The 23,211-nt window shown below is 37.5% G+C and overlaps 2 protein-coding genes across 2 annotated transcripts; one reads left to right on the top strand and one right to left on the bottom strand.

The window, feature by feature from the left end:
- Positions 1-352: 352 nt before the first annotated feature.
- LOC114753595 (nucleolar complex protein 2 homolog) lies at positions 353-7,108 on the bottom strand. Its single transcript, XM_028942287.1, has 11 exons — positions 6,829-7,108; positions 6,545-6,594; positions 5,647-5,727; positions 4,102-4,644; positions 2,938-3,240; positions 2,245-2,574; positions 1,945-2,151; positions 1,740-1,826; positions 1,001-1,095; positions 778-912; positions 353-641 (listed from the first exon to the last, which is right to left on the bottom strand). The coding sequence occupies exons 1-11, from the start codon at positions 6,908-6,910 to the stop codon at positions 398-400; spliced, it is 2,157 nt and encodes a 718-aa protein (XP_028798120.1). The 5' UTR covers positions 6,911-7,108; the 3' UTR covers positions 353-397.
- Positions 7,109-11,264: 4,156 nt separating this feature from the next.
- LOC114753598 (uncharacterized) lies at positions 11,265-13,660 on the top strand. Its single transcript, XM_028942291.1, has 3 exons — positions 11,265-11,617; positions 11,728-13,317; positions 13,432-13,660. The coding sequence occupies exons 1-3, from the start codon at positions 11,265-11,267 to the stop codon at positions 13,658-13,660; spliced, it is 2,172 nt and encodes a 723-aa protein (XP_028798124.1).
- The last annotated feature ends 9,551 nt before the right edge of the window (positions 13,661-23,211 follow it).

Genomic DNA, 23,211 nt, shown 5'->3' on the forward strand with positions numbered 1-23,211 from the left:
CATAACTATGAACAGATTTATATTATATACTGACAGTGATAATAAAAAAAATATCCTATATCCGACTAGAACAGAAATAAGCACCTTTTCAAAATTAAATTAAATTAAATTTATAATTAGCAATACAAAACAATTTAATACGTAAAAATAAATATATTTTACTACAAACACAAATTCATATTTCAGGTTTATTCCCAGGATTCCAGAATTACATTTACTTGTACATGTAACCGCGGCATAAATTTAAATATACAGGAGCCCCATGTCTCAAACAGAAGCCTATTCTTTGTATTGGTCATAAATCTGAAGAGACTACTGAAACTACAAAATTGTTAAGCAACTCTCATTTTTCCCAAAGCCGACTGAGTAAAGAAAAGCGATGTCTCCAAATAGATCTCTACCTGTTTCTAGTCTTGCCAGGAGATTTCTTTTGTTTTGATCTTTTTGTTCTCTGCTTCTTGCTTTTCTGCTTTGGAGGTACTTCGTCTGCATCATCATTTTCTCCCTCAGAAAGGCTCTCATTAGGAAAATCATCATCCTCATCAGAACTGAGTACCAAGTCCTCAACCACATCTTCATCAGTTGCTACCTGTTTTTGCTGCTGCTTCTTCTTTTTCTTTGTTTCTGTAGGATTTTTTACCCTGCAAGCAAAAGCAATTCTGAGACAAAAGTACAACTGTACAAGGTACGTGAAAAATTCTTGAAATATGTAAATGCTTGTTGTTAGTGCAGCCATGTTCATTAGTCAGAGAGTTGAGGCAAAATTGAGAGTCATACTTGGAGCCTTTTCCAGGTAACCAAGACGAATTGAAGACAGAAGCACCTTCCTCATTCTTTCTGGCATCATCATCATCTTCATCACTTTCTGGTATGTTACGACCAAAAACAGCGGACTCTTCCCCAACAAGAACACTGGAAATTCTCATCATGTTAGCGAGCTATTATAAACAGAATTACATGTTGAACACCGTAATACATGAGACCGAACAGGATTGTGAACCTGTAATCTGTCAATGAAGCATTCTTTTTCTCTGCTCTCTGGCGGAGAGTTACAACATACTTGGACAGAGGGCTGACAGCAGTCTCCTTCTCATCCTATGAAAATTTACACTTTTCAATCATCTACCAGAGATTGCATAAACCACCCAAAGAGCTGTCTTACTTTAAGTACACTAAAATTGAGCGTTCAGAGAAAAAGGGATGCAGTTACCAAATTTAAAAAAGGGATGCAGGGTAATGGCTGTGGTAGATGAAAATTTTGCCAGATTGAAAAAAGTTCTGTTATATTTTTGCGCATGCAATTTCAAGAGCAAATAGAATATAGAACACTGAAGAATAACCGAGTGAAAAACAGCTAAAAAATACTACCTCTGCTACTTAATATAACAGTTAGTTTGACTTTTAATTTAATCCTAAATATAAGACCTCAATCCACTTTATCTCTCATATCTATCTATTTTTCCCAAGTTAGTCCTTGATATAATTGCATATGTTAAAGATTCAATCAAATGATAGTTCTAACTAATAAACATGGTTAGCAAGAGTATTCTAAGAAAAATAACACCTATTTATTACAAATAACTAACTTAATTAATTCCCTTAATCTACTCAAATTAGTCAGCTAGCTCCTATATTAGAAACTGGAAATACTAAACAAGTTAATGAACTAGAGAAGTAAAAAAGCACTCACCAAGAAAACAAATGAAACTCAAGGGCCACAAAAGTTAAGGAATGCAAACCTGAAGAAAGGATGCTGCTGCAAGGTCATTAGGTAAAAAGGAAACTGACATGCGCTTTGCATTCACAAAGTCAGAATTAGCCTCAATCTGGAGGTAGGGAAATGCAAAATTAGAGACATATTACTCGGGCTTAGACGAATGCAAATTTATGTAAGCACATCTGAAAAGTATCGTTGCATTTTATGACAGTTTTTCACATAGATACCTGGCGAATAAGCAACCTCATTTCTTTCCGAAACCTCTCAACTTTTGTCAATTTACAAAAACTGCGCAACCTCACGAGAGGAATAAAAGACAATTCCATAAATGCAACAGAATAACTCCATTGTGCTAAGTGTTCAGCAAGCTCTTCAACTACAGAAGAAACACATGCCTCTTGAAATGCTCTAGTCTTCAGGCTTGGCTTGCTAACCTGATACATTAGAGATCTCAAAAGTTTGATGGAGATGACAAGGATGAGACTGAGAAAAAAGTTGTTCAACGAAAACCTAGTGCTCATCGTTACCTTCAGTATACTTCGCAAGTCAATAGCTTTGCCAACGCCTCCTGTTGGGGGCCTATTCAATTCTTTCATCTCCAACATGTCCAAAAGAAGAATGGACACTGGGATAAAGGAATTTGTCGAAGCTGCAATACGGTTTAGCATGCTGATGCATCTCAATCTAAGGGGAAAATATCTGGCTGTGGGGACTAGACGGGCCACCCCAGATATTATTTGGGTCAAAGGGTACGCGAGTTGCTTTAAGTCAGACTCTGAGTTGTAGGCACAAATAGCACCAGTCCAGAGTTCAAGACAGTTCATAAATTTCCATTCATACACTTTGCGGAATGCTTCCTAAAGAATAAATTTCAGGTGATGAGCTAAATGAGTACTACTAATATATCAAGATAAAAACATGTACAATCATTTTGATCACAAATTACTTATCACAGTTAGGTACCCAAGAAAAATTATCATGTTTTGATGAAGAGACATGGCAAAAGATTGCAGCCTTGACACAAGTACCAATCAAGATTCAAAAATTAAAAGGTGCTGAAGGGAGCATAGCAGGCAATACATGAAAAATGATATCAAGAAGAGATGAAATGGCACTACTCAATCAAAAACTGACTAGTTCAAGGAATTCCATAAATGAAGCATCACAAGACTAGTCATACAGTGAATAACATGACGTATGTAACTAAATGTTTACAGTACCTTAGTTTTTGTGTTTAGAGCGTCTCTTAAAATCATAGCCAACTGCCGGATAAAAACAAAGGCATGTTGATAAGCAGCTGCAAGGTCCACACCTAAAAGTTCAATGACGCAATTCCGAAGAAAATGGATGTGTTGAAGTTTCACTGCATTTACAAATTGGCAGTTCAAAACATAGGCTTTGTACATTCCTTTGAAGCAATCATCTATGCAATCAGATCCAATACGGATGCATAAATCCCTCAAAAATAGAAATGAAACAATTGGAAGGGCGCCACCCCCTGTCCCCCAGAAATGAAGGGCTACCTGGTAGATCATCCGGAAAACAAGTCATTACATCAATAATGGGTGAGAAATATAATGCCAAATGCCCAAGGTAATTATTGTCACATTGCCATCACATGCAACATAAGAGAAGCACATACTTATTGGAAAAAGAATCATATGTAACAGTGTAATCATGATGATACTATCATTTTCGATCTTGCTTATGCAGGGAAACAATGTGCCATAAAATCCCAGGCTCATATCCCCCAAAAAATTCCAGTGTATGAAAATTATATGTATAATCAAAAGGAGGGACTTTCTCAAAATTATTAAGATCAGTTTAGGGGGTTGATTTTGTGCATATGATGTATATAATATAAGAGAACATCAGTGATTTAGTAACTAAAAACCTCTCTCTTCTCAACATAGCCCTCCAGAGATAAAGCCGAGTAGTCAAAAAATTTCACCACAATCAAAATGGTCCCTCTGTTGGAGCAGATGTAGTCAATAATTCACATGGACTTGCTCTAGTGGCAATTTCCCCCAGGATGATTTCATTTAACTAAATACCACAAAGTAAAACGACTATAAAAACTGTGCCATTTAGGGAAGCAGTTTTGCACAAACGAAATCTAGGTTATGAGTTAACAACTTAGGATCCCATGCATTAAGTGATTGCTTGATGAAGGGACCGTTTTGATAAGGAGAAAATCTCGAGGACCAAATTGAAAGTAATCTTTGAAAAACTACATCATTAATTTAATTTACTTTAGAATATAGTTAATTACTGTGCAAAACATATGCAATGTAACTTCACAGAAACAGTGCAATGATGCTGGATGGTTATGTGAAAGAATACTATAAAGAACATTAAGCAGACAAACAGTGCTTAGTTCATACCTTAATGTATTTCCTTAAGAGGGTAGGAAAAGCAGCCAAAAACAAGGAAGAATATTTAAGCCGGCGTAAAGTAAAGGATATCATTTCTGTGTCAGTCATCTGGTTCAAAACATGGAGGGCATTTCCGAGGTAGGACTTCACTAAATGGTTACGGTTCTTCCATAACTTTGTTGCCATTAGACCTTGTATAGTTTCTTTCTTTCCACCAGAAGAAGGAAGCTTCAACAAATTTCGTAGTATCCCATCCATTTCATTCAGTACAAATAGCATTATTTTGTTGAACACACTACTGGACATGATGCTAAGTTTTGTTGTAGACTCTCCCCCTCCGTCATCACCATAGTGGCATGCAGTCCTAAAAGCTTTCATCAGGGATCGAACTGCACTTAAGCTCCCATTATCTTGGATCGATTTGCACCATGAATCAACCTCAGCAGTGGTTAAGGCTTTCTTAAGTCCTTGTTCCTTTTCTGAAAAATCAAGCTTCTTGGCTTTCTCATCTAGCTGTAGACCTCCATCTTCCAGATCAGTATCAAATTCTTCCTGAAAAAATAAGGAAAGGTTTGATATAATTCCAACAATAAGACCCCATAAATAATCAATACACAGCTGAGAATCACGTGATTAACAACTTTGGCCAATCAGCCATTCCATTGTAGGCTCTTTTTTTATTTTTTATTTTCATTTCTTTTATTTTTCGTTTAACCTTATATAATCAGTTATATATATAAAAGTGAATCAACTTAGGGCTTGTAATAGAGCTCAGTTGTCCCAATTTCAAGCCTACACGTGGGAAAACCGATGGGGCAGATTGCCAGATTCTACTCTGACATTGATGCCATAGTTTAAGTTCCACTCCATGCAATCATTTGGAATTATCTACCTAATTAAATGCGTATTAAATGGCCCTTTTAGAAAAAAGCATTTGTACTTGGAATCACTCCAATTTCAATAATTATTTTCATTTGCAATAACCAAATATGCGGTAATTCAACCAGTCATAATGTCTTTCAGAATTATTAATTATTAATTTTCACATTTCAAATTTCATTTGCTATTTATTGCTTTAATTGAAAAAATTTTAAATTGATTAGTTGAATTTGAAAAAGAACTAAAGTTTGAACATGAATAAGCATATATTGAATGCCATCTTTCCTCTGCTTTTGCTTAACTTTGAAATTGAATTCGAGTCAATATCAGCTTACATTCAATTTGCATCTCAATTTCTAAGGTTTTTCATAAACTTTTCAGTAGGTGTTCACAGACGTCCTTCCCTCTCTGTTCTTTGAAATCGCACTTTCTGTGTTTGGTCCTAGTAGTTGTCAGGGGCATACTAGAACTATTATAGATTACTTTCAAGGTGGAAAATCCTAAGACAAAACAAAACCAGAAAACACTGAACCACGAGCATATAAAAAGACACTAAAACTCAGATATAAATAGTTTTAAAATTTAAATTAGAAAACATGTCACAGGCTCATGTGTTACAATTCATGGGTCAAGCAGATAATGATATACAAAAGAGGAAATATTTTGCATACTCACATCAATATCAGCACCATCATCATCATCAAATTGTAGAAGCTCCTTGTCATGCTCTTTCAAGAACTCATAAAATTCTGGGTCCTGTGATGAAAAATTCATTAGTAACATCACCCTAAAAGTTTATCATAGAGATACAGAATGGCTAATAATATGATTCATCTTATCATAAGGAAAGAAAGAAAAAGCAATTCAACCCATTCAGCATTACCTTACCTCGATAAGACAAAAGAGAAATTACAAAATCTAAAGCAGCTGTCAGCCTATAGCCTAAGTTCTCCCACAGATGAATCTATTCCTATTAGAAAAAATATCAGTATTGTTTGTGAATTCCCCACTCCCCACAAAGGTTTTACAACAATACACGATCAGCATTATGCCTAAAGTTGGACGGGCAAACTAGAAAACTTAAACTGTATATTATGCTATAGGTGCACAATACGGATGACTGCTAAAGGACAAATCCTGGAACCACCATATCAACAGCAATGAGACAAAGAAGCAGAAATTTCTAAACTCGTCAAATATCCCAGACTCAGTTACAACATAGACAACTTACTCGCACTTCAGACTATACTTCCGAAAGAGAATCTGCAAGAACGGTACTTGCTTCCGCAGGGCACAAGTAACGCCAGTAAAAACATAGAATGACAGGTAATTTCTTAACCAAATGGTTTGCATGGAAACAACACCAGAGCCATTCTTCTTATCTGTCTAAAGTTCAAGAAATTTATGTCTTCAACCACAAATACAAGACCAGTAAACGTCTTTAGACGAAACTTGAGATCAAATAAGAAATAGTAAAATCATGAAAATTAAACCATTACTGCAAGCACTATCTGGAAATGATGGGATGATATAACTGGTGTTAGTTTGAAAGGAAGACATATAAGTTTCTAACCTTTTGCTGAAGTCTCTGCAATTGTTCAATATGCTCCCTTGCTTGATTATCTACAAATTAGGGGGGAAAAAATCTTCAAGCTTGATTGCATCACCAAAACAAGATAATCACCAGTAAATATAAATTTAGATAAAATGGCGTACAGTTACTTGCAACATAACTCAGAGCCGTGTCAATCATAAGGCATACGAAAGGAAAACGCAATCCAAGCATTATTATGAACATAACATGGAGAAATTTTCCGGCAATAACCAAAATACAAGAGGTCCGAGGTAAGCACAAACCTGTCTTGGATTTCTTAAGGCTGCCATTGCCACTAGAGGCAGCTTCAGGCCTTCCTCTCTTGCGAGAACCTTCAACGTCCATGGCAACAAGCGTGACACCGCAATAAAGGGGAGCAGAGGAAGAACAAATCCAAGGGTCCCAGATAACGGGGATGAATCGAGGACAATGAACCCTACTATGGGAACTTCTCGACTGGAGGAAGTGACGGAATAAGTGATAGAGCCCCGCTCACTAATACATACCACGGAAAAATGAAGCCGGGGAAAGAGAGTCAGATGGAGGAGGCAGCCGAGGGAGAAAAAAGGACTTCTCCAGGGTTTAACTGAAACTGAAAGTGGTTTTTTTTTGGCGACAAATCGTAAGGAAAATGAAAAGGCCAGGGAGGGAGGGAAACAGAACAAGGGCCCAAAACTTCTTGTTTTATTTCCTTTTCCGAGTTGGAATCTCACTGCGGTGCTGTGTGCGTGTGCATAAAACATTTTTTTTAATCTTAACTTTTTATTAAGTTCATTTCATTCTGTATGGATATAACAAAAACAACTAGTCCTCATAAGTTATAACGTAACAAATCAATATTTAAATTCTTGCTAAAAAATATTTAACACCCGATAGTGTCTCAAACAGAATTGTCTCCAATAAAAAGATACTGGTACCTAGTAAAAATAAATAAATGACGATGATCTAAAACATAATTATGCCATATGACTATCTCACTTTCTGGTAGGTTTAGATTTTATTAATCCAAATTTGGCAAGTTATTTCGTCTAACTCACATAATCCCCTATAATTTTCTTAATAGATCGTGAAATTTTAATACACACATATGATTTCTAGAGATTCATGCAGTTACAAAAAACCTTAGGCACATTAAAAAGATGTTTAAAATTTCGAATATCAAAGATTATCTGGATCAAAGATTTTTTTTTAATTAAAAAAAATAGATTAAGAACTCAAAAATTAGTAGAATATCTGTCAAGATTAATGGTATGAATTCGCAAATCACATTAGGACTGGTCATTGCTTTTTATTGAGAAAAATTTCAATTAAATCCAACTAAAATAATTAAAACCAAAAATACGTTTACTGACCTCAATTTTCTTTTTCAACCATAAAGGGGCATCCTGATTTCACTTAGATCAAGTGATCAAGCCTAATTGAGTAATTGACCCCTTTTTCAAAGGCGAGGCAAATTGTTACAAACAGAACTCAACCAGCTCATTAAACTCAGTCCATACCTTTAAACATCCGTATTATAGAACAAGATCAATTCATATATTAGTAATGAAAATATCCCTACGTCCACGAGTTGAAAGAGCCAAAAAATTCAGAAGTGCTCAGTCCAGTTTGGTTTCATGAAATTGATTCACATGCATTCCTTAAGTGTCATGATTCTTTCTTTCTTCTTTTTTTTTGGTTGAAGGGATTAGGGGTGTGTATGAAGCCCAAATGCCAGCTAAGCCCGCCCAAGCCCGAATAAAAATTGCCCTGCCCAGCTTGAAAAAAAAGAAGCCCGAAAAAAATGGACATCTTTGGGCTGGGCATTTCATGGGCAGGGTTAGGCATCGGGCAGGACATGCTGCCCTGCCCATTTGGCCCTGCCCAGATTATATTTATATATATTATAATTTATAAAATAATATTAATATATTACATTTCTTTACCCCAAAAAAAGTTATTCCCTCCTCTTTGCAATTTAATTTATTATTGTTATATGTCTATTAGTTTTCCATCTTAAGGATCTAATTTTTCTAAAAAAGCAATAGTATCTTGCTTTTAACTTGTTCTTCATGAGTTTTATTGAGTACATCTTATTGTGTGTTGCTGTTGTAATGTTGGCTATTTATAAGTCCGTCTTCCCTTATATGCCATTAACAACTGACTTTGTTAGAGAATGAAGTTCATACATTACATATTTATATAAATCAACAATTTTGAATATTTATACAAGATAGAAAACAAGATTGGGGTAGGAGCAGAGAAAGAAAATTAGGGTTTAATTATCTGAATTATATGTATTATTTTTTTATTTAATTTATATTTAGTTATTTGGTATTAATTTTTTATGAACAAATCATATGATGGAAAGAAGTCTTTTAGTTGTATGGACTACTAACTGCATTGTATCACATAATAAATGTTTGCATATTAAAAGTGGTTATATTAAATTATTATAAGATTTTAAGATTTTTTTTATTTATCTTTTTACAATTATTTCACCATATTTTTATATGGTCTATATTATTCCTTTTAACCCATTGCTTCAGTTTTAATATCTTTTTACAATCTTTTAGGTAACATTTAATTTTTGCGACTTGAATGGATAATCAAGCTTCTATTACATCGCCATCTCCAACCCTCAATGGAATATCTCAATGTGCTTCAACCCCTCTTCAATTTTTTAAAATGTTTTATTCTTTTCTCAACTTTATGAAGATTGACGCAAACCGTTTGAATTTCAAGGTTTTAATTACAATCTTGAAAGTTGTTTTGTTCTAAATGGATTATGAATATTATTTATTTAGATATTTGCTAAGACTTGTTTTAAATTATTTCTGGATAATTTCAATGTGCGAAAATGTAAAATTGTGAAATGTAATTTGTAGTTATGGACGCAAGTTTTTTTACATGTGATATCGGCAGGTCATCACTATTTGGGCAACGAAGCCCGCCCTGCCCAGCCCGCCCATACCCAGTCCAAAATGGTCAGGGCTTCTATGGGCAGGGCCGGGCAGCGGGCTACAAAATGCAGCCCATTCATATTTTGTGCCGGGCATCAGGCAGGGGTCCTGCCCTACCCATGTGCACCCCTAGAAGGGATAGGCATTAATGATTCGAGATTAAAACCCACAACATCCCACTTATAAGAAGATTTAATACTCTTCTGGTCTTATTTATAAGGTACTTACAGCATGTTTCACACATACTAAGAAAAACCTTAAACTTCATTAACTCTCATTTAAAATTTAATAACTTTCCAACTTTATTGCTATTTAATCTTCATTATATCTCATGTAAATAAAGTCAACACAATAATAAATTAGGGTTAAAATTGTAAATCTATACAAAAAAATTTCTCTCAATATTCTATAAATAGAATCAAAAAATATCTTCTCTCTCTGTCTTATAAATAGGACTAGAGAAGTATGTTATTAGGTTACAAGACCGTTGATGATTCTAAGTAATATTTATTTATCCATTTTCGATTACGTTAACTCCAGAAAGTAGTTAAGCATACATGTTACTCTTGAAAACAAGTCAATAGAAGAGTATGCTCCTTGTCAAATCACGCTTCAAATGCTTCTTTAATGCGAGACGTGTTCATTTTATTTCAATGTAATAGAAAGGAAAAAATCGATCATCAAATAAATGACAAGCGTGAAATTTAAGTAATCCCTCTCCTCTACAATTATAAGCAGAAAATAAATAATTAGGATGTTTTCAAAGTATTTACTTTTAAAAAAGAAATTTATCAATATGAAGTGTGAAATTATATGAAAAGGCGTTTAATTTGTGACAATATTTCTTGGGGAAATTTCACTGTAGGACCGCAGAAGACAAATAATTTCAAAGAGCCCCCAAAACATTCTGAAATCTCACTGCAGGACCAAGGGGCCAATCTGATATTAATTCCACAAGCGAAATGACGCCACTGCCCCTAATGAAGACTTATTTCCTCCGAAAATGAGACATATTATCAGCGGGTGTAAAAGACGGAAAGGGAGGAGATGGCGTTATTTCCTGCCTCTCCCATGCAACGCGCCGGTGCGGAAGGGAGATAGCTGACAACCATGAGCTGAGAAAACGCAGTGGCGGAGCTTCACTTTTGCGGTCCGTCCCTCCGCCGTCTTTCGGACTCCAAGCTAGAGTTGGTGCAAGAGAGAGAAGTCGCAAGTGTGCCCTACAGTGTTGCGTGTTCTCTGGAAGTAGCGTCAGGTTGGCGTGGGAGGTAAGATTTTGTTGTTAAAATTTTGGTTTTGTTGGTGTGATTCGGTTAGCACAGGTGGGTTGTGATGGGTGAATGAGGAAGAAATGAGTATTTAAGTGCATGGGCATGTAGGTTGGGAGTGAGTTGCAAATCTTACGGTTTTATGGTTTAAGAAATTCATGCTGATGCTGTTTTAAGTTGTTAAAGATGTGGTGTTTGTGATGTTTTGAAAAGTGGGTGCATATTGAGAATAATGCACTGCTGAAGGAACATAGGTAGGCGAAAAAGAAAGGGAAATGGGTGTGTGGCCTGGAATGGGTTATATGACAGGTAGACGCGCAGAGGAATGGTGAAAATACATAGTACGATGGTAAATTTGGTAATTCTGGTTGTGTGCGAGAAAAAGCAATATAATGTTGTGAAAATACTAATTCTTGTTGTCAATTGTCAAATTGCTGATGTAAACGTACGTTGTGTCATACTTGAATGATGTGCAGCAGCAGAGGATAAATGGCTAGCAGTAGTAGGAAACAAGTATTTTGCATCTTTCATGTTAGAGGGCACTTTGTAAAGACCTCAGAAGGGAAATTCATTTATGAAGGGGGCATCATTACTGGAAGATTGATTAGAGAAGGGATGACATATGAAGAACTACAATGCATGGTAGCTCATGATGTGTGGCCAGGGACTCGTGAATATAAAATGAAGTACACAGTTAGCTTTGACCGGGATACATTCTTGGATCTTGTTGACGATATTGGTGTTGGACAAGTAATTGAGTACAACAATAGTAGTGGCCATGTTTATGTTTGTGAGAATGAGAAAGACTTCACACAAGTGTCACAGCTGGACAGTGTACAAGAGTAAGTTGTTCTCAACTGGTTTTATTAAGATTGTGTGTAGGATAAGAAAGAATATGTCCAATTTTGATAAATTGAACTGTAATACTGAATAGCTGTATTTGTTTATGCAGGTTAGATGATTTGGTTGGCCCTTGTGGAATGTCAGTATCTGCAATGGAATTGGATCTAGACACAGACAACATAAACATATCTTCCGTACAAGATGTGCCAACACTGATAGGAAGTGTAGGTATGGAAACGTTGCCAACCCCAATAGCGGTGATGAATTCATCAAAGTGGGCAGATTTGTTGATGTCAAGAGGGCAAACCTTTGTTAGTGCTGAACATTTTAGAGAGGCATTATATAAGTATAGCCTTGCACACAAGTTTGGTTACCGGTACGTAAAGAATGATAGGCATAAGATGATTGTGAAGTGCTGTGTAGATGGTTGTCCCTGGGAAATTTCAGCATATGGTGTAGGTGAGAATAATGGATTCCTAGTTGTGAGAAGATTTAACTATGAACACTTGCATTATGCACAAGACAACTTAGTTGTCCCTCAGAGAAAGAGGTGCAAACTTGCTTCAGCAGTCATAATAGATGAGTTGATTTCTTGCATGCACAAAGCTCCAAATGACATTAGACGGGATTTGGAAAGAGAGTATGGGTTGAGGCTCAACTACCAACAAGCATATAGGGCGAAAGAGAAAGCATTGGCAAAAATTCATGGTTGTCCGCAGGAGTCTTATATGCTAATCCCTTGGATATGTGAAAGGCTGAAGGAAAGTGATCCAGAAACGGTAGCAAAGTGGGTTGCATCATCAGATAATAGATTTCAAGCTGTATTTATTGCATACGGTTGCTGTGTAGAAGGGTTTTTGAAAGGTGGCAGACCTGTATTATATGTGGATGGATGCCACTTGAGTGGTCCGTACAAAGGAACGTTATTGGGAGCACAAGCGTATGACGCGGATAATGAATTATTCCCACTTGCATATGCGATTGTTGGAGGTGAGACGCTTGATGACTGGGCATGGTTTCTTGGTAACATAAAGGATATTACGGGCTCATTAGAAGTGACAATAGTATCGGATAGACACAACTCAATAAAAGGTGCAGTGCAAGCCGTGTTTGGAGGAGATCGACATGCTTTTTGCTACCGTCATGTGAAGGAGAATTACAGTGCTGAGTTTTTGAAGATAACCAGGGGAAAGAGGAGGACCAGCGGACAGACAAAGGAAGTTGCACTAAAATTACTTGATTCTATTGCATACGCAAGACTTGATAGAGACTTTGATTGCAGTATGGAAAAGCTAATGGCATTTTGTCCAGAATTAGGACAATGGCTTCAAACAAATGGAGACATTGAGCGTTGGGCACAAAGCAAATTTCCTTACAAGAGGTGGGACAATATCACAACAAATCTAGCCGAATCCTTTAATGCTTGGCTTGTTGGTGAGAGGAAGCACAACATAGCTGTCTTGATACATGAGCACAGGGAAAAATTGGCAAACAAGATGTACCACAGCAAAGAAGCCATGACGAATTGGAGCAATGGTGTGGGACCTAATATAGAGGAAAAGTTGATGGATCATGTGGCCAGATCAGAAAGAATGGATGTGCAAAATTATGGAATGAACAATTTCAGGGTCAGATGGGGAAACCTAGATGTGCGGGTAAATCTTGTGTTACGTGAATGCACCTGCAAAGGTTGGCAAATGTCAGGACTACCTTGCCCACATGCATGTGCTGCAATCAAGAAGGTATATGGTAATATATATGCATATGTCGAGGATTGCTTTTTACTCTCAGCCCAAAAGAAAATTTATGGCAGACTCATGATTCCAGTTGAGACCCATGACATCCCTAGGCCAGATTCCCTTCGATATGAAGATTACTCGTCCACCATCTTCCTACAACCACCATTGACAACTCGGCGTGCTGGAAGACCCAGAGGTAGGAGGATTGAATCACAATTCCAGCAGAAGAAAGCGTATCATTGCTCAGGATGTGGTGAAGCTGGTCACACTAGAAAGATTTGCACTAACCCGAACCCTGGGTGACTTTGTTGCTCAAAATGGTCTTTTATTTTTTTGGTTCAACACACAGCTACTTTTGTACATAAATGAGCCCCACTATGTAGTTGTTGAGTTGTTGGGGAAGTAGCTATGACAACCCATTTTGATTTTTTGGTGGTGGGTTCGATTATATTTTGTATAGTGGTGTCAATAGTTGAAAAATTTCATGACAGTAGGTGACTATAGCTGTCGCAGGATATGTTAGGCTGTAATCTGTCCACATGCGAATGGACTATTTTTAGTTGTAAATATTTGTATGTATGTTGCAAATTGTGTAATGTCACTTGCAAACGGAGATTCCCCTGCCTGTCCACTGACGGACAGCTTCTTCGGGTGAAGGTCGTCATATGTAAATGGACTGATTACAGTTGTGAATATATATATGTATGTTGCCAATTGTCTAATGTCACTTGCAAATGGTATACGAAACCATACTTGGACAGCTTCTCCAGGTGAATCAGTCCGCATGCAAATGGACTATTTTTAGTTGTAAATATTTGTATGTATGTTGCAAATTGTGTAATGTCACTTGCAAACGGAGATTTCCCTGCCTGTCCACTGACGGACAGCTTCTTCGGGTGAAGGTCGTCATATGTAAATGGACTGATTACAGTTGTGAATATATATATGTATGTTGCCAATTGTCTAATGTCACTTGCAAATGGTATACGAAACCATACTTGGACAGCTTCTCCAGGTGAATCAGTCCGCATGCAAATGGACTATTTTTAGTTGTAAATATTTGTATGTATGTTGCAAATTGTCTAATCTCACTTGCAAACGGAGATTCCCCTGCCTGTCCACTGACGGACAGCTTCTTCGGGTGAAGGTCGTCATATGTAAATGGACTGATTACAGTTGTGAATATATATATGTATGTTGCCAATTGTCTAATGTCACTTGCAAATGGTATACGAAACCATACTTGGACAGCTTCTCCAGGTGAATCAGTCCGCATGCAAATGGACTATTTTTAGTTGTAAATATTTGTATGTATGTGGCAAATTGTCTAATCTCATTTGCAAATGGGCCCTTGCACACCTGTTCACCCACGGACACCTCCTTCAGTACGAGTAGGTCAGATGTAAATGGATTATTTATAGTTGTGAAAATATGCATGTATGGTGCGAATTGTCTAGTCCCACTTGTAAATGGGCTGTCCCACACTTAAGTAAGACGCATGCATCAGGTGAATCAGTCCACATGTGAAGCCAAGTATGTGTCTTGCAAATTAGCTAGTCCCCCTTGCCAATATGAACGGACGGATTCCACGTGTGAATATAGGTATGTATTTTAAAAATAGGCTAGTTCCCCTTGCAAATGCGCTCTCCCGCACTTGTTCCCTCACGGACACATGCTTCAGCTGGTCCAGTCGACATGTGAACGGACTGATTCCACGTGTGAATATAGGTATTTGTTGTGCAAATCGGCTAGTTCCCCTTGCAAATGCGCTCTCCCGCACTTGTTCCCTCACGGACACATGCTTCAGCTGGACCAGTCGACATGTGAACGGACTGATTCCACGTGTGAATATCGGTATGTGTTGTGCAAATTGGCTAGTTCCCCTTGCAAATGCGCACCCTGTTCAGGTCAAGGACGGCACATGTAAATGGACTGATTACAGTTGTGAATATATGTATCGGAGTAGCAAATTCCCTAGTTCCTCATGGAAATGGACACCTTATTCAGGTGAAGGAGGGCACTTGCATATTTAAGAGGACACGTTGTTCAGCAGATGAACGACACTTGTGAATGCTCTAATTGCTGTTGTTAACTTATTTGTCTCTCTTGCAAATTGTCTAATCGTTCGTGCAAAGGTCTAATCCCTGATGTAGGTTGTTCAGTTGGAAATGGACGAACATTTGGTGTTAATTCCTGTTTTTTTGGTGCAAATTCCCTAATTTTGTTGTTAACCGTACATCTAATGAAAGTAAACAAGTAGTGATAATATGAATCCATCAAAACAGTCTTCATTAACATCGTTTGTATGCACAACATTTTAGTCCGCATAAAGTGTTCACAACAACAATTACAGTGCTTATCAGCAAAAACTACAAGGTAGGAATTTGATCAGTCATCGCTTTCTCTTGCGTTGTCTGTTAATGTGGTCAAGGTGTTTGGTAACAGCATCTGACTTGATGTTTCTTTGATGCGTCACGAGCCACCACAATAGCTCACACCGTATAGATGTGTATTGATCCTATGGGACAACAACAACTGTTCTCAGTAAGTTGACACAAATGCATGATGTCATTAATATATAATTCAACACCTACCGCTGTATAATAAGGCATGGTGAATAGAACTCCATCCTTCTCTTGTGGGTTGGGCCACTCTCTTAGATATGTGATGACATGAACCCCACAATCATCACTGAAAAAATGAACACATCACTATGCTGGCTTATGTATGTCGATTATAATTTATGACAAATAACTTTCAGTGAACAAAAGACTCACGTATTGTCTTGAACATGAACCGTGGGATACAAGATGTCATTGTTTGAATCTGGGTTGGCCAACCCCTCCAGCTCAGGCTTCACTCTCCTTAGTATTTCAATGAAGTGTGCCCTCTACACAATTACAGATGATTATCACACAGGGGATACTATGGTTGTCCAACACAAAAGTAGCAGAATAATTACACCACTTACAAAAGTTTGCGCCATCATTTGCTGCCCCTTTAATGCTGGATCAGACTTATTCTTCTTCTTTTGGTGCTTCATTGTATCCTCACCACCACGCAGAGAGTCCAGCACATAAAACTTTAGTGTGCTCGGTTCAAACACAAAGCAAAACCAATGCAGTGCAAACACAACAGGTGCAAATATGTATTCACATTCAGCCAAATTGTATCCCACGTGTTGGGGAAGTAGTTCTTTCAGGTGTTTGTCCACTTGCCATGCTGTGTGTTGCTGCACCATCCTTGCCTATCACAACAGCAAATTGCACAGCAATGCAAATTGTCAGTGAAGAAACTGTATCGATAACTTTATTGCACAATTTAAAGCATTGATCCATTAACAGGGGATAGCACTAACCGTGAAATCTGCATCAAATATGTGTCTTTTAACCGCAGAGGCACTCTCATGTTGGTCAGCGTTCAAGGTGTGGGCAATCAGAGTCATGATCTGTAGAATAAAGGAGCAGGAAAATTAAATTAAAATTGTGGCACATTCCATATATGGCCACTTTGATGTAACTTGAATAGGTGCACGTACCCTGTTGCTTATCCACCTTCTGGGACCCAGTGCTTGTAGGTCTGATCGTGTTGCCAAATGCCCAAACATATCTACCATGACCCTACAACAAATATGAAAGTGAAAATAAGTAGTCAGTGTTGCATAGTAGTATTATTCACAGGCTGTCTTTTCCATAATAACTGACTATACTTACTCTTGAGCCTCATCTGGTTGACACCACTCAGTACACACAGTATAAAATGCATCCCTGTCACTCATTTTCACCTTTCTGCCATAAGTAGACATGTAAGGAGATTTAACTGCTGGGACTTTACGTCTACTTGACCTCCTTGTGGGTAGCTGCACTGCTTTGCCCACCATTTTCCCTTCTTCCGTTTGAGCTGCCTGTTCATCTTCAGTATCCTTATCTGCAGCTTCATCTTCTCTCACATTGTCGTTCTCGTCTTCATCTTCCTCTTCTTCTTCTTCTTCTTCTTGCTGTTCATCATCATGCAATTTGTCACCACTTTCATGTGTTTCTCCGCTCTCTACAGTCATAACTTCATCATGTTGTGGCCGCTCATTTTCATCCTCCTCAGTGTGGTGTTCTTTTCCTTCTTCTTCATTGCCTCCCCGGTTAAGAAGTTTATTTTCCAGCTTAACTAATTCATCACAAACTAAGTTTTGAATCTTGGTCATCTCATTGTTCAATGTGTTGTTGAAATTGAGCCAAAACTCCTTAATGTCCTGCACATTGTAAATGTATGTCATCAAACAGATATTAAGTCTCACCAACAGACATTATCACATTGGTATTACTCACCGGATGATGGAAACTTGTACTGCTCCCCGGTTGTGTTGACTCATTCACTTCAGCAGCGGGTGGACTGTAGAAAATGCCATGTCGACTCTCCTTTTCCGCATCAATTCTCCTCTTCACAGCCTTATCATCCCAATGTCTGACGGCGTCTTTGTCTTTTGGTTCACCTCCCTGTAGAGGGAACCTTTGCAGGAAGTGCAACTGCAGAGAAAGAAAAAATATGACTCAAAAATCAAATTACATAATACATCAACAGTTTAATGTTCAAAGCATATCCAACAGGGCATATTTTGTAAGGAAATATGCAAGTACCAATAAAAAGTAGATGCACCCTCCGACGACTCTGGCACTCTCGGTCTGTCCTTCCTTACTGCTCCTATTGTACCGTTTAATTTCCTCACTGAGCTCGTCAAGCACAAAGGAAGCCCAGTCAAATTTTTTCCAGTTATTTTCTGTGCAGGCCATTACTTTTAGCACCTTGTCACTCACACTTGCACTTCCCGTGGGACAAAGAAGAGTGCCCACTGTGAAAAGAACAAAATAGAATTCAAAGTTTCCATCTTCTTCATCACTCTTTATCTTCTCCGCAATTTGAGAATATGTCAGTGGAGTATAGTCCTTCTTCAGCTCATTTACTTCATCCTTGAAGCCATCCAACTTCACTTTGGAGCCCTTATCTGGTAACCCAAGAACCCTCCTAACATCTGTACACGTGACCTTCTTTGTCTTCCCCCTTATGGTAATTTGTTTACTTGGGGGGTCATATGCATGAATCAACTCCAGACATAAATCTCTGGGCAGCTTATTCAAAGTAATACCAAGAAGATGACCAAACCCCATTTCTTCTACCTTGCGCTTTAAATTTTCTTTGCCATTTATAAACTTTGCCACTTCCTTGAATTTTGTGGGGGAGCACCGAGTAGAAAATGGGGACACATATTTCTCCTTCTTCTTCTTCTCCTCTATCAGCTGTTCCTCCTTCTTCCTGTACGGCTCCCTGTCAGCATCACTCATCTCCCTCCAAATTGCTGAAGCCGCATCTGTGATTGCTCCCATATTTCCATGCATCTCCTGCTTCTTTTGCTCCCAATATTCTCCCTTGAATACTTTCCAGCCGGTAACTTGTGCGTCCTTTTTTCCCATCTTCTTCCTGTATCCAATAATCACAAAGTCATTAGTTAGTACATTAAACAGCAACATTCATACCATCCAACATTTCTTGTAACATAAACCCGGAAATTATATACACACTAATTATTATTGTTAAATCCTTAACTTGTCATACGACAGGACATCAAATTGTTACATGCAGGTTAACTGGATAATGACACCATTCTTCGTGTAAATTAGCTAACATTCATTGTCAGGCCACAAAAGATCAGATTCCAACTAACATTAAATTATGCAACAGAGGTGGTTAATTAACTACTTTTTCATGTCAATTCCCTAACTTTCACACTCCAACACAGATCAAACAATTACACCGGCGAACAGTCAAAATTCTGCTAATTGCTCATGTCAATTGCCTAATTTTCCCTGTGAGGCCGCTGCAAACCACATTCCCACAAACATGCAATTATGCAGCAGAGGTGGTTAATTAACTAATTGTCGAGGTAAATTTCCTAACTTTCTCAGTCCAGCACGCATCAAACAGTTACACATAAGCTAAGTGGAAATCCAGCTCACTGGTGGTGTCAATTGCCTAATTTTCCCTGTGAGGCAACTGCACACCAAATTCCCACAAACTTAGTGGGTAATTTACTGATTCTCCATGTAAATTTCCTAACTTGACAGATTCAACAAAAATATGAAACCGTCAGACAGGAGCTACGCGGATAATCCCCTAAATCCTCGTGTCAATTGACTAATTTCTCCTGTGAGGCCCGCTACGGATCACATGCCAACAAACATGAAATTTTGAATTGCCAGTTGTTACTTTACTGATTTTTCATGTAAATTCCCTAACTTCCAGAGTCCACCACACATCAACCACTTAAACAGAAGCTAAGTGGAAATTCACCTAATTGCTCGTCTCAATCACCTAATTTTCCCTGTGAGGCCGCTGCAAACCACATTCCCACAAACATGCAATTATGCAGCAGAGGTGGTTAATTAACTAATTTTCGAGGTAAATTTCCTAACTTTCTCAGTCCACCACGCATCAAACAGTTACACATAAGCTAAGTGGAAATCCAGCTCACTGGTGGTGTCAATTGCCTAATTTTCCCTGTCAGGCAACTGCACACCAAATTCCCACAAACTTAGTGGGTAATTTACTGATTCTCCATGTAAATTTCCTAACTTGACAGATTCCCGGAAACATGAAAACTGTTTGACATAAGCTAACTGGATAAACCCCTAATTCCTCGTGTCAATTTCCTAATTTTCCTTGTGAGGCCACTACAAATCAGATTCCAACAAACATAGCTGGTAATTTACTGATTCTTCGTGTAAATTGCCTAAGTTGACAGATATATGCACACATGAGGTTGTCACATGCAACTGGTTAGTCAACTAATTCTTCACGTCAATTGACTAACTCCCATTGTTAGCCCACAAAATCTCACATTCCAACAATCAACGGGATAAACCAAACAAAACAAACTCATTTGCCTAATCCATACGACAACATTTGCCCCTCCCAATTCTTTTCCTTATTCCTGCAAAATGCCTACAAACACTATAGCAATGCAGTTAACTACCAACACTAATTTTTCCCTAAATAATTAATAACTTTCTTACTTAGCCCCCACACAAACTCTTCATGCTACACTCACAAGCGTTCGCTCACTAAATCAGGAGCATTTGCTAAAGGGCAGTCAGGGAAATGGCCGAACACTATGTGACACATTGGTAATCATTCCTGGGTTAGAACCTAAATGTCATTACCAAACACACCCACCTTTCAGTGGGTCATTCCTCCTTAACCTACCATGAAAACAAAATCCAAGAAATCTACTGCATTTAACGGGGACCGCGAAGCTTACCAAATGGAAATCAGTGACTTCTTCTCGCCCTGCTTCTTCCTTCTTTGTCGATAGCCTTGCAAGTTTCCTCCTTTGTCGGCCTCTTCTTATTCTCCTTCCGCTTCTAGTGATTACCACGAACCCGCAGATTGAAGCTGATGGAATTTTTGGGGGCCACGTCGAACACTTTTCGCAGATTGCGAGAGGCAGGAATCTTCCCACAGAGGTAGCACGTTCGCAGTCGGGAGAGGGCAGATTTTTCGTAGAGTGGTAGCACGTTCGCAGACCGAGAGACGCAGCAGTTTTCCCAGAGTGGTTGCACGTTCGCAGAGCGGGAGAGGGAACACTTTTCGCACACGGGTTACGTTCGCATATAGAGAGAGAGCGGGAGGACTTTTGACCGTCGCTTTTTCGCCTTATTTTCAAATTTCAGCGGAAGTAAAATGAGGGGCAGTGGCGTCATTTCGCTTGTGGAATTAATATCAGATTGGCCCCTTGGTCCTGCAGTGAGATTTCAGAATGTTTTGGGGACTCTTTGAGATTATTTGTCTTCTGCGGTCCTACAGTGAAATTTTCCCATATTTCTTTTCCCAATTGAAATAGTTGCATGCATGATATTTTCCCATTCTGTTATTATTTACAAGCCATTTGTACCTCTAGCCCCACAAACTAAGAAATGCATCAAATTGATAATTTTTTTTCATATTTGTCTTTATTAAAGAAAGTGTATTAAAAATATGTTTTGTATTTTCTCTCACATATTTACTTTATCTTTCTTTGCATTTATGAAATCAACAAGGGTAAAATTGGAAAAAAAACTCATTAACTACCCTGCAAGTGACTTATATTTAAAAATAAAACTTTTCCTACAAGTGACTTATAAAAAGGAATAGAATAGTATAAAATTTATATATATATATATATATATATAATTTAGGTGAGTTGGATTCTAATGCTTACCAGGGCTAGAGCATATCTTCAGAACGTTTGCAGAAGTACTTACAAGTCACATACTAACAAAGTCTTCATATCACTAGTAGGATTCAAAGTCTTGACTTTATCAGTTATAAGCCAATTCTTTATTAATTGGACCAAATTTTCTTGGCATATATCAAACACTTCTGATAATCATATCAGAGCGAAAGCATAGCTCATAGTGGAATCCAAAGATGGATGAAAAATCTGCAGACCACTAGAGCCCAAAAAGCCCAAGGGAAGCCCAACACATTGTTAAGCGAAGCCTTTCAAAACTCAGGCCCATTGAAATGGCCCAATAACACTCGTTGGCCCATTTAATAACAAATTGCTTAGTTTGTGCCTCATTTCATTGAGATGTTGCTCAAATCCTAACACATAGGATCATACATCAGAAAGTCATGCGGACGCAAATTTGATTTATACTTGTTTTTGTAATTGATCTCAGGCTCATATAAAGGGAAAAAAAATTGTGTTAAGCTTTCGACAATTAACATTAAATTATGCCAAATCTCCATGACATAGACAAAAATGCCATTGTGGTAATGTTAAATCGTTACTTAGAATGAGTCCAAAAAAAAAAAAAATCGTTACTTAGAAGCAACATGTTGCAATTTGTATAGCCTAATTATAATGTTGTATACTAATTTTAATAACCATTTGCACATTAAAAAGCTAAATCCGTATGCATAAACATTGTGAACATCTTTTAGTATAATGTTGTATTAATTTGGCTAGCTTTGTGCCATGATTAATTCATTACCTTTTTTAGTGTAATAAATTGATTGATTTGATATGATTTTTGTCAACAATGTTTTTTTTTTTTGGGCCTCAATCAAATGTGTGTTTATTATTGGATAATTGAATAAGCAATTTTGGGAAGAAAGTTGAATGGAGAGAGATGGCATTGCTTTGAGAATAAGGATATAATAGGGTTTTTGAGAGAGAGTGAATGATTAAAATGGTAGGCCACTTTTTTTTCTAAAGTAGTGGTAATCCAATTGAGTACTAAAAACGTTGGTGATTGATGCTATTATGTGCTACTATTTGAATAGCTTCTCTTTCCTTCATATGCCAATTATCAAACAACTATTTATGCTCTTGTTCTCCATTCTCCTATGCTAGGACCCATCTCCCTCTTTTAATCAATCTCAATTATGAGCCTCCATGAGTGACTAATAGTACCAATATTATTACCTTATTCTTTTTTATCTTCTTTTCTACATGATAAAAATTAAAAATTAATCCAGTTTTGAGAAGTTATTAAGATTGCAATAAATTTTTTTAAAAAATAATTGTGCCAAGGTAATTAACATCCTGGGGTGCAACTTTTCTTTAACAAGTGCAATTCTGATATAGTTGTGTGCAATGCATTTTTAACTATATATAAATATCTTCTGTTTTATATGTAATTGATGATAGATTGTGTATAACCGAGGAAGAGTTTTACCCACTGAAGATATGTTATGCCTAGGTCCTTAAACAAATTTCACGGATATTTGTACAATTAATTTTCTATTTAATTATGGTTGTTTTGACTAATTTTCTCCTAAATTTTATTACTCAAAGAATGTTTATTGATATACTCATAGAT

Source organism: Neltuma alba, unplaced genomic scaffold (assembly GCF_004799145.2).
Source record: "Neltuma alba isolate B1F8T4 unplaced genomic scaffold, ASM479914v2 tig00008015_pilon, whole genome shotgun sequence".
NCBI lineage: Eukaryota > Viridiplantae > Streptophyta > Magnoliopsida > Fabales > Fabaceae > Neltuma > Neltuma alba.